This window comes from Amia ocellicauda, chromosome 5 (genome assembly GCF_036373705.1).
Source record: "Amia ocellicauda isolate fAmiCal2 chromosome 5, fAmiCal2.hap1, whole genome shotgun sequence".
Taxonomy (NCBI): domain Eukaryota; kingdom Metazoa; phylum Chordata; class Actinopteri; order Amiiformes; family Amiidae; genus Amia; species Amia ocellicauda.
This window is the reverse complement of record NC_089854.1, coordinates 5422940-5435450: the sequence shown is the minus strand read 5'-3', so window position 1 is coordinate 5435450 and position 12511 is coordinate 5422940. Positions and strand designations below refer to the sequence as shown.

The 12511-nt window shown below is 47.3% G+C and overlaps 1 protein-coding gene across 1 annotated transcript; it reads right to left on the bottom strand.

The window, feature by feature from the left end:
- Positions 1 to 4659: 4659 nt before the first annotated feature.
- Positions 4660 to 11009, bottom strand: ddx20 (DEAD (Asp-Glu-Ala-Asp) box polypeptide 20). The gene is made up of 11 exons (XM_066703415.1): positions 10803 to 11009; positions 10045 to 10139; positions 9632 to 9800; positions 9421 to 9535; positions 9084 to 9226; positions 8614 to 8752; positions 8391 to 8449; positions 8039 to 8121; positions 7089 to 7194; positions 6588 to 6689; positions 4660 to 6358 (listed from the first exon to the last, which is right to left on the bottom strand). The coding sequence occupies exons 1-11, from the start codon at positions 10996 to 10998 to the stop codon at positions 5196 to 5198; spliced, it is 2370 nt and encodes a 789-aa protein (XP_066559512.1). The 5' UTR covers positions 10999 to 11009; the 3' UTR covers positions 4660 to 5195.
- Positions 11010 to 12511: the final 1502 nt, after the last annotated feature.

Sequence of the window (12511 nt, the reverse complement as noted above, 5' to 3'; positions counted from 1 at the left end):
TTTTTTAGTTGCATACCTCCTTTTCATGGTTGATCACCAACTCAAAGGTCTTCCAACTACAGACAGGTGACAAATTAAAGGACAAACCCACATGCAGTGTCTCAGTGAGGTGTTGGGCACCATGAGCCCCAGAAAAGCTTCAATGCTCTTGGCACAGATTGTACGAGTCTCTGGACTCTACTGGAGGGATGAACACCATTCTTCCAAAAGATATTCGCTCATTTGGGGTTTTGATGATGGTGGTGGAGAGCGCTGTCTAACACGTCGGTCCACAATCTCCCATAGGTGTTCAATTGGGTTGAGATCTGGTGACTGCGAAGGCCATAGCATATGATTCACATCATTTTCATACTCAAACCATTCAGTGACCCCTCATGCCCTGAGGATTGGGGCATTGTCATCCTGGAAGAGACCACTCCCATCAGGATAGAAATGTGTCACCATAGGATAAAGGTGAACACTCAGAATAACTGTGTAATGATTTGCAGTGACCCTTCCCTCTAAGGGGACAAGTGGACCCAAACCATGCCAGGAAAATGCCCCCCACAGCATAACAGAGCCTCCGGACCCCCTCACTGTAGGTGTCCAGCAGTCAGGCCTGTCCCGTTCTCTTGGTGTCTCACACATGTACTTGCCCACTTGTCAAGAATATGGTGAAGGAGGACTCCTCTGACCAGATCACTTTTTTCCACATATCTGTAGACCAGTGCCTATGGTGTTTGCACCACTGAACTCTCAGATGTGCATTTGTCTTTGTAATGAGGGGTTTATGCACTGCAGTCCTACTATAATATCCTTTATGTAGTTCTTGACGGACTGTTCTTGCCGACTGTTCCTGCATTGACATTCTCAGTCACCTCAGTGCCCCAATAATGACCCCTCTTTCAAAGTCACCGAGATCCTTTCCTCTTGCCCTCTTGATCCAAAATCGAGGTCAACTGGGCCTGCTCAGCACTTGTATACATGCCACAGAGCATGACAGGACGTTAATTGCTTAATTGTATTATGCAGTGCACCTGTTTGGAGGCATCTGCATTCGTTATGTTCCTCCACTCATTTATTACGTTTTTGCTTTAATTTGTCACCCGTCTGTACATTACAGTTTGGGGCTTGCAGTCCTGTAGCAATCTGGAAGACGTTAACTTATACTAAAGAAGCAACAAATCAAGTATCACTGAAGTCATCTGGAAATGAAATAGTACACAATGAAAGGAAAAAAGCCCATACTGCTTTAAAGTGTTACACAAACTTTGTGCTTATCAGTTTCAAAATAAACAAACAAACTGAAGTGTTTCAATGAGTTTCAATGTGACAACCTTATGTAGATAAGATGTGATTGATTTTATCTGCTCACTTGTTTATTTATCTGTGGAATGTATAATACATTTTAAAAAAAAGTCAGGGAGAATACATATGAATAAACCATTTTATATGAATACAGAACTTGATGGTAGTTTATATTCTTAAAATTCTTATCTTTATTTTATTGCTGATTTGCGTAGGGTGGCATTGAAATTCAAAAGAGCAGAACACCAACCGGTAAAATATCTAATTTTCCATATAGGGTTAAAGATATTAAATCTAACATGGCCCGTCAGTTTAACCAGCGTTTTTCAAGAATCACTTGCTAGTTGCTTGACAATACACAATGTCTTTCAACTGAAGGATGGCCAGAAGAAAATCACATCCACAAGTCAGGTTATATAAAATAAAACTAATATTTAGCTTAGTAATTCAGCAAAACAGATTTGGCTGTGTGTGTGTGTGTGTGTGTGTGTGTGTGTGTGTGTTTTGACCAGTTGATATATTTAGATGTTGCGTTTCCACCCCATTGAGAGCCTGACCTGTCTGCCAAAACTGCCTTCCTGCTTTCTTGGCCACAGCAGATTGTATTGAATCCAATCGTGTTTATTAGATCACATCCGTTTCCACACCACAAGAACAGATGGGCCAGGCCGTTACAGGGCACGGGGTCAGCTGTAACAGTGGAGCCGCGCACCCTGGACGTGGACTTTCACAGGGGCTCTTGTAAATATTCATATAGCAGATGTTCATCCACTTATTAGAGTCACTAAAGCGTAAGTAAATTGGAGCTGACTTAGGAAAACGCCAGTGGTAATATTAACACAATCCACTAGGTGGCGGTAAACCCCTATGCGGCAACAAGAAATCCTGAACCACTTACTGCGTTAATAAACTCCTCATGTTCAACTCTAACGGCACGATAAGGCATAAGAAAGCTTATTATGTTTCAGAAACAAGTGTACATGTAATGAGTTTCAATCTAACAGGAGGGGGATGATTATAATTAAAACAACAACAACTACAACAGCTGATGGCGCAGGACGCAGAGCTCTGACAGCTGTTTCTGTATTAATTCATTAAGGCTGAGAGGCGCAGGCGCTACACAATCAGGTCTGACAATACGGCACTCATTTGCTACAAAACAGACGAAATGTTTTATAAGCAAGATAGCACATGCACAGAATGGATTAATTGCTTTACTTTCAATTTCAAATCTGGTTTTAAAGGTAAAAGCAATATTGAAATGCAAATACATTTTACAGTATTTACTGCGGTGAACATGAGAGGGTTGAGGGCAGCTGTCGCACAGGTGAGGCACGGCTGCTGGGGTAATGAGCCCTGAAGCAGACCAGGGGAGATTTAACAAGCTGAGGTTTAGTGGACAAGATTGGCCTGCAAGGTCTCTGCCATGCAGGTATGAGGGCCTGTCCTGGTGTTACCTGCCCTGGGTCTCGACAGTGTGGTGCCATCTCACTACCACGAACATGCGCAAGTAGCAGAGGATTACTAGATACTAGAGTCGGCCGTCGCGACGCGTAAAGGAGAGAGTCCTTCCACAGGGTGACGGACAGAACCCCCAGACACAGCCCGGCGGTCCGGACCATCGGGATCCACAGCTTTATGCGCACTCTCTGTGTCAGGGGGAAAGCGTGGGCTTAAAACCTCTCTGCGCTGATCAGTACAAGCAGCTGCTTAAAGAGTAAGTGAACCCCCCGCGTCCTGGCAGTTCTCCCCCAAGAACACGGCCAACAGAAAGAGAGGAACGTCCAGGGAGCATGTCAACAAGTCGTTGGTGGCCGAGCTCGTTGGCCAAGCGTAACGTGGTGCTCCTCTACCACCCAGCACACCAGGAGGTTGCCCCCAAGAAAGGCGAGACCCAAAAACGACAGGGTGTCCGAAAAAGCACCAGGAGATAGTAAGGATGCATTTTAGTGGCTGCGCATCTAAAATACTGTGGACAGTTCTGGGCTCCACACTTCAAGAAAGATATCGCTGCTCTAGAGGCAGTTCAGAGGAGAGCAACCAGACTTATTCCAGGTCTGAAGGGAATGTCCTACTGAGAGACTGAGGACCTGAACCTTTTCACCCTGGAACAGAGGAGACTACGTGGGGACTTGATCCAAGTCTTCAAAATCATGAAAGGCATCGACCACACCAAAACCAGAGGAGCTTTTCCAGATCAGCGGGGACACACGCACCCAGGGACACAAATGGAAATTGGGCTTCAAGGCATTCAAGACAGAAAACAGGAGACACTTCTTCACACAGAGAGGCGTCACGATCTGAACAAACTCCCCAGCGATGTGGCTGAAGAGACACATATAGGATAGGATCCTTGGATCACTCAGTTATTAATGGACACCAAACAAACATGATGGGGTGAATGGCCTGCTCTCGACTGGACACTTTCTTATGTTCTTATTAAATAGTAGCTCGCTGAGAGAGCAACACGAGTTCATTTTCTGGATTCTTCAAGTGCGTTTGTTATTATTAGGAATAAGTTTTAGGGTCATGAAAGCAATGCAAAGCTGTTACAATGACATCTAGAACCTCTATAGGAACTGAAGCCTTGAAGCACACGCCTGACCTGCAAGTCAAGTCTCCACTTCTACATCCCTTCAGGTCTCTGTCCTCGGAGACCAGGCTGTCAGCTACATCACTCCCAGCTCTTGCTACTCTCGACCTCGTCCTGTTCTGGAGTTTATTGTTCATGGTTTAAGACTTCAATTACTGCACCATTTAGTTTGACGTGCCAGTCAGTTTTGGTCAAGCAACATTAATTATAATCTCGAGTGTTTGTAGAAACCGAGACGGAGCACACGCCTCCCGTTTCTCCCTCGTTTCAGCTCTAACACTGCTGTGATACGTTTGAATAAACCTGCTCACCACAGACCAGCAGATCTGTAAGTAAAGGTCACTATGTACCCACCCAAAGCAATACCTGCATTCTTCGATTTTACCATTGCAATTGTATTGACTCATAAGATAATAAACACTAGGCACCAAACGTTTGCATGAGGTCACAGTTACAATGTCCCAAAGACCTGACGGACTGTCCTGGCTCCCTGGGACTTCCTTCTGGAAACACACGAGCCGGCTGGCCGACAGATCTACGATGTCATCGATCACATCATAACCGTGAAAAACAATTCTAGGAAAAGGCAGCTCTGCGCTCAACCTCACGGGACATTCACGGCACTGACAGACTGCTCAGAGCTGGGGCCAGCCTTAACAGGGACCTGCTGTCCGAGATGCATTTATTTAATCAGTCACCTGCTGGGTGCTCCCAGTTATATTGACGTTCCTTCTACATTAAAGTATCCGGGACAATGAGCAGGAAACACACACACGTCGTAGATCGCACCTCGTACGGATTCAGGCATTTATTCAACAGTTCATGAATAATAAAAAACATTACAATATCGAAGTGCTTCATAAGATCTTACTTTTCATTTCTGCCAACATCTCTGTTGCCATGAAAAGGAAAACGTACACTTGTGAAAAATTCATACAGAAAGGTTTCCCCTGCAGGTTTGGGGCCTTGGATCGGTGAAGGCGTCACTGCTGGAGCGGCAGTAGGTAGCGGACAGGATAGACTGCCGAATGTGGGGGAAAAACAGCCGTAACTCGGGGTCAAATAACTCGAACCTGTTGCCGAACTGCAAATTACAAACTGGCACCGTAAGGCAGTTTACTTTTATGTCAGACACTTTCTAGAACTTCTTGAGCGAAACAAAAGGGGCACCAGTTTGGCATTTGCGATTCCGAGGCGGGTGGAAGAGCTGCTTTGGTTCGGCCCGTACTCGTACTTGCGAAACGCCACGGAGATGGAGATTTGTAATCATATGACATTTCATCCACATTGAGAAGACGTCTTGAGAAGCCGCGTGCTATCGCTTGAGCAGCTCCTCCATGTACACGGCGTTCATACGATACGCCGCCATCCAGCTGTAGGCCATGGGGTTGGAAGGCGGGGCCATTGCAGCGTAGTATCCTTGCCAGGCCTGGTAATACGCCTGCCAGTACTCCTGGTGGCTTTTGCTCACGGGAGTCGGAGGCACATCCCTGGGCGTTTCGTCTGGAGGTCCCTCACAGTCTGGGATGGCGCGCGGTTCCTGGGACGAGACGCGTTTTGTTTCTTTCTTCTTGGGGCGTTCGAAGTGGGGCGACGCTGGGGCGTGGTGCTTCAGAGCAGCGGCGGGTTCGGGCGTGGGCAGGGCGGCCGGCTGGGCAGGGTGGCGCATCGGCCCGACGGGCTCCAGCAGCCGGAGATTCTCTCTGCTCAACCTCGATGGTCGACTCGGCGGCGCCCAAACATCTCCCCCCTGCTCGGAGGACAGCTCCCCGTCCGTGTCGGCACCCGCGCCCGTGTCCGTGTCCGCGTTCCTGTCGGAGGACACGTCGGAGGAGCTGCTGCTGCCGTGAGACGCGAGCCGGGACGGGGACGTGCTGACGGCTCTCTCGGGCGCACGGTGGTCGTCCACCACCTCTCGGGATCCAGCATTCGGTGGAATCTCTGGGTCTTGCATTTCCTCTGTCCACTGCCCATTGTCTGGGCCGGTGAACTGCCGGATGATCTCCACCGACCGCCCGGGCCCGTCCGTGATGAAGCAGTCGTAGTCGGCCACCAGCTCCTCGAAGCTCATGGGATGCGGGGGTCGGGCTTTGAAGGAGGGCAGTGGGGGGATTTTGGGCAGAGCGTCCTGCAGAGCTTTCCTCTCCAGTCCCTGTGGGGCTACGGTTTTGAGGACCTGTGGCCCTGGCTTGGCTCTGGGTAAGCGGGTTTCAGGGGTTTCCTTGCGAATAGAAACACTCACAGACTTCACAGCCTCCTGTGCCGCGCCCTGATCTAGAGGGGGTTGCTTTGCGGCTCTCTTTGGGGGCTTCTTCAGAACTCTGGACTTGGCCGGGCTGGTGTCGGCGCCAGGAGGGGAAATCAGGCCCCCAGTGTTTTCAGCCTCGATGGCCCCTCCGAGATCAGGATCCGTTTTGATACTTTCTACGGTAACGGCCCAGTCCGAGGGCTCCTCCATCAATCCAGGCGGAATGGGGTCTGGAAGGAGACGTAGGCATGTTAGAAACCACGACTAAATACAATGGCTGAGAGTTAAGGGAAAGAGGAAGTCAGAAAAATGCCAAAACAAGCTTGGAAAAATTGACAGATCTGAGCACCTTTCAGGGGTCTAACGTCATTTAGCACACCATCCTAGAGTGGCAGTGAGATCGAACCTCGCACAGCGTTACGAACGTTGCGAGAGCATGTGGTTTGGAGGCTGGGATACCTGGTAAACACAGGAGACTCAGGCTGCACTTGTGCGCGATGGACATGATCTTGTTTTCCTCTTCTCCGTGGCAGCAGTAGGTCACTGCCAGGCCGTGGGTACCTGAGACAGAGAGGCCTGTGAGACACGCGCACCACAACATGGGGTACACAGAGCACATTGGTATTGACCCCCAGAGCCCCACAGATCACAAGTATTGTCACTAACAATATCAATACAGAGAAAACCAAGCAGGACAGAAATGGGAGTTATGCTAATATAGACGGATACTGATAACTTGAGAAAGTCCTGCCACATTACAGAACAGGAACTATTACTGAGAGAACGTAATTAAGAAGAGAGATAATGGTCAAAATCCCCCCAACAAGGAACCCAGGGGTTCGATCCGGTGCGATCCCTACAACGCAGCACCGAAGCATGAGCGGCAGGCCGGAGTGAACGTGGCGGAGGCCTGCCGCGTTTGGAGCGGCTCCCACACACACTGCCGGCACAGAACCTCACCGAAGCGCCCCGCCCGGCCGATGCGGTGCATGTACGTCTCCCAGTCCTGCGGGATGTCCAGGTTGATGACGAGGTTGACCTTCTCGGCATCTATCCCTCTGGACGTCTGCAGTGATGGGACAAAACACTTTCCTTTCACAAAACTGCGAGGCGAGTAGGAAACAGTAGGAAACTAAATAAACAAACGTATCTATTGATTGACTTGCTGCACAAGGTAACATCAGTACATTGTCTGAACAGAGTTACACTCAATGGATTAAACGAGGAACTGGATTGGTTTAATATTGTAGTTTATTTCTTTTTCAAACTTAAATTGAAAATACATGATGAATCACTGCCTGTTTAAATAACTAATAACGTTCTCCGAATGTGGAAACGCTGGGTAATTGTACCGTTCCGAGACTCTGATAAGTGGTTTAACTTGTTTTGGTCTGGAAAATCCACAGCCTCCTTTTTTAATAAGTATGCTAATCATGTCATTTGTTTTCCAATACGGTTTCTTAAAGAACAAAGTGTATAATTGGATTTAATCATGTTAATGATTCGGTGGCCGTGACATCAATTAGCTTTCAGTCTTTGAATTTCGCTGGGATTGATTGGTGATACGGTTCACTTCGGAAGAGCGGTTATAAAAGCTGGAATTGTTTATAATACTCAGCTGGATCTGCAGGAGGATTTAAAGCTTTTGTTTTATTCTGTTCTGTTTATTTTTGGTCTTTTCTAGGGGAAACCAGCAAATTCAGTTGATTTGTTCTATAATTAAACTGTAAATATATTTCACTGAGGTTCTTAAATCCTCTAAAGCATCTGCGAATAAATACATATTTTAAAGCCTTGTGTATGTTTTTAGGGCGGCGTCATTCGTCTCCTTGTACACTAACGGGACCCGTGGCAGGACCGATTGACCAGGACAGAATAAACACGTGATCGATCGACGGGAACTCCCTCACCAGGTCTGTGGAGATGAGCACCCGGCACTGGTACTGCTTCAGTTTGGACATCGCCTGCAGCCTCTGGTCTTGACTCAGACTTCCTGTGGGAGACAATCAGACCCCGAATAACTCTTTACTTGGTGCACGAGATGGATACTCCCCCTCTCCTAGGAGTTTGACTCCTGGGGAGACTCATGAATACCCAACAGACTGACTATTTCTTGCATCCTTCCCTGATCCTAATTACTTAACTAAGATGTGGATCAAAGGAAGGCCCCACAATCACTCTGAAGTTTTTCTCTGAAAGATGTGTCGATTCAACCAGGGCAAGCCCCCCACCCCCCCGTCTCTCTGTCTCTCTTGCTCTCACCTGAAATGCAGACAGCAGGGAGGCCCTTTGATGTGAGGATATCAGCCAAATGTTGAGCCCTGTGGAGCAAGAGAAACACTCGATAGATTAAAGGCTGGCACAGAGGGAGAGAGACAGAGAGAGAAGGTCATTTGTAGGAGGTCAGAAAAGGAAAGCCTCAGGAGTGAGTCCGACACAAGTATCGACTCCAGGCCAGTGTGGAAGGGGGTCCACCGGGTTCTACCTGCTGTGCAGATTGGAGAACACGAGCGCCTGGTTGAAGGGGATCTTGCCGAACAACTCGAACAGATGATGCACTTTCTCCTCGAAGATCTTGTGCGGCATCGGGTGGGACCGCACCACTTTGTAGTACTGCTTCAGCCCTGAAACAACAGACTCGGATTAACGGGCCGGCCGGAGTGCGGGGGGCACCTGGCCGCCTCTCCGACAGGTGGAAGATCTGTGACAGAACACGCTAAGAGTGCAATTAAAACCCCGTACTGTTGTCGTGTTTAGGGACTTCCGATTTGTCATGGAGTGGAAGGACATTTCTGACGATGGATCTGATGAGCAAACCGGTATAATGAAGGCATTTTCACAGCAACGACATCTTCATAAAACAAAATCCAGGGCCACACTGGCCTTCCCCGCTCCAGTCTCATTCCTGCCAGAGCTCCAACCACCATCGTGAATTAATAACCAGACGCCACCTACCGATCAATCCGGGATCCGAGGGGTTCAGCCTGATGAAGGTGGGATCCCTCATGTAGCGCGCCAGGTGCTGAGCTAGGGATTCTGGGTAAGTGGCCGACAGCGCTAACATCTGCTTGTTGACAGGCAAGGAGGAATAGATCCAGCTGCAGAGAAATGGAGAGGGGGACGGGAGAAGGGGTGGAGGGAGAGCCGAGGGAGAGCCGAGGGAGAAATGGTGCGTTAGGATTAAAAAAGGACTGAATCCAGGTCCGTTATCAACTTTCAAAACAAAGAATAAGTCCGTGGACATGAAGGTTTTCAGACAAAAACATTTTTTAAGCGTAGACACAGCCCTTACTTGATTTGGTCCTGGAAGCTTCCCTCCTCCAGCAGCTTGTCCGCCTCATCCAGGACAAACAGGCGGATGCTGGCGGTGGAAAGGTACCCCATCTCGATCAGCTGCTTGATACGACCTGCAAGACAGACACGTCCTTCAGCATCTGTGTTCATTCCTCACGTTTTAAAAAGCACATTCAACTGGGACGGGCGGGCCCGGACTCCACACCGACCTGGGGACCCGACGGCGATGTGGCACTTCTTCAGCCGGGTCTTGTCCAAGCTCACAGGGGTGCCCCCAATGAACACGTGACACTGCAGCCCCTCGATCATGATGCCGATGGCCGTGATGACCGAGTGGATCTGCACTGCGATCTCCCGGGTGGGCGCCAGGACCAGAACCTGACGGGACAGAGAGAGAGGGTTCTGCGGGTCAGTGGCCTCCCCCACACCGTGGAAGGTCCATTTCTAAATCCTCCGAGTCTGAGCCGCAGGATGTGAAAAAGAACACTAGGAAATAAACATGTATGTTCTAAGATGGCTACAGGGATTTGGTTTGGATGTGGCCATAAGCCTCCAAATAACTGAAAACAGAGCACATCACAGGCAGTGCGACATCGGGAGCGCAGCTGTCGGACGTGGTCACCTGTGTGGCCGGGTTGTCCGCCAGCAGGGAGTCCAGTGCGATGGTGGAGAAGACGCAGGTCTTTCCTGTGCCGGACTTGGCCTGAACAATCAGATCTGAGAGAAACAGGGAGTTTCCGTCAGTTACCACCAGAGGGACGTCAAGTGCACTATTAGTCAGGAAAGTTGCTGTAAATTCAGGATTATATTTTTAATACAATATAGAGATCACTATTCTTAACTTTTCTACCTGTTGAGGCTTAATATGGTCACAATAAGGTATCCGCCCAACCCCTAAACCGCACGAAGATGGGACAAATTCCCCCTGAAGCAAAATACATTTCAAATTAAACGTGTTTATTTATCAAAATTGGTCTTTAATTCTGTTGTCATTGAACTGCATGTGTAATTGGTTTATTGTCTGGTCTCAACGTGCTGCCCTGACTTCTACAACACGCTCACACCCGGGAAATCACGTAAATAAATCTGAAATTAATCCAGACCTCCGCAGCAGAAGCCATGAGTGGTCGTTATTCCTGCAATATTGTCATGTGACCAGAATAAAGGTAAAGATCAGGACGAGTCCTCCACAAAGCAGAAAGCGTAGATACACAACCTGCTGTTTAATTAACAATCGCTGTAACTCTACCTCACAATCATACACCATGCCATAGTTTGGGGAATATCGCCAGTCTCCCAGTCATTGTTAATGTATTACATTACAATAGACAAAATGTGTTATTAACCCCCTGCCGTTGTCTGTGTGCGGATATCTCGTACCGAGTCCGCACCGCCCCAGCGGGATGGCCTTGAGCTGGATGGGAGAGGGCTTCTGGAAGCCGGAGGCCGTCAGCCCCTCCAGCACGGGCTGGGACAGCAGCAGGGAGGAGAAGTCGAGCCCCTCCGACAGCAAAACATCGTCGGTTCTCCTCCGCGTCTCAATATCGTGCGCCGCCTTCTTCATGGGGGACGCCATTTTGAAAACAAAACGAAATATCGCGATGGTTGACAACTTTGAAGGACGCAACTTTATCAGCACACAGCTGCCGTTTCAGCACCCTGGACAGCGCAGGCGTGCGGCGCCGCGGTGGCGGCCGTTGTGTTGGAAAGAGAACAATGAAGTGCTTTTGTGTTCATTCCTTCCTTACATGTCGCAAATCCCTACACGATCTGTGTTCTGGTTTCTTATATATATTTCATAACCCAATAGGACAGTTTAGTAACTTTCCGTGTACATTCAATACCTACCCTATACAGCATTTTGCATGTGTTATGCTACAGTGTTTCTACAGTGTTATTTTACTGTAACATGCCCTTTATTGTGACATCGAACCTCGATTAATACATATCGTTGTGCGCCTGAAATTATAACATAGATATCAAATCAAGTAATGTTGAAATGTTTCGATCTTTTCATCAGCAATGCTGTGTCTGTTTGCAGTGCGACTCATTCAACATTAGATGGCATGGTTTGAGCGTTTAACAGCACGGATTTGTATAGGAAAGTGTCAATTTGTATTGAGTAGTTTGTCTTTATTATTATGATCATGATTATTATGATTATTATTATTATTATTATTATTATTATTATTCTGGCTAATCTTTTACATGGTGATAAAGAGTTTGCACCAAAACCCAGAACATATTTTGTATGTATGTTTGTATGCATGTATGCCTGTGTTTATGTGTGTTTGCATGCATGTGTGTATGTAGCAACTACAATTTGGGCTGGGATTAAATAAAAACTTTGGCCCGTCCACCAAAGTAGTGTGCTATTAGCAGGTGGATCAAAGTTTTGATTTAATCCAGCCCCTGGACAGCCTTAAGTAATTTATTGTGTTGTTGTTGTTGTTGTTGTTGTTGTTGTTGTTTTCACAGAATCTGCTGAAATTAGCATATCTCAGACCGTACATATAAATTATAAAACTATTTATAATGTTTTTTCTAATAAATCAGTATTGCACAAACGGATATATTGCATGGTCAACATTTACAGAATGTCATGGTCATGCCCTTAAACTATGTTATACAGAGTGTAGTAATAACATATTATTTCCCAAGGAATCTATTAAAACGCAGCTTAATAACAGTGGACAGGACTTTGACACAAAGGTCAAATCCCAGGTTGTAAACCTGCACACAATTGGCATCATTTCAAAACTGCCAGAATAATTTGCTTTGCCAGGAGTAGCAGCTTCATGCACTAATAATAAGAAGGATTAAACGGGTACAAATATGACTACTAGGCTTAATTAAAACTTGCTGCATTGCAAAAATAAACCCATAGCAATTTGAACACAAGCTCTGATAAAATCACTACAAAGCTTTAATGGGAATTGATGGGGCACACAATGAATTGGAGCAATCACACAGGGTGGCACTGAAACACTTGTTCCTATGTTTTTCCTGGCCATGCTATTATAAGATAGATAGCTGACATTTGCTGGCACAATTGTCAAGAGATCTGAGGCCACAGCTTCTGAAATGTC

Coding starts and splice junctions, on each gene's coding strand:
- ddx20 (XM_066703415.1), bottom strand. CDS start 10,998: ATGGCGTCCCCCATGAAGAAGGCGGCGCACGATATTGAGACGCGGAGG. Junction 7,195..8,038: donor TGCTCATCTCCACAGACCTG/GTGAGGGAGTTC, acceptor CCATCACTGCAG/ACGTCCAGAGGGATAGATGC. Junction 6,690..7,088: donor CGGCCGGGCGGGGCGCTTCG/GTGAGGTTCTGT, acceptor TCTCTGTCTCAG/GTACCCACGGCCTGGCAGTG.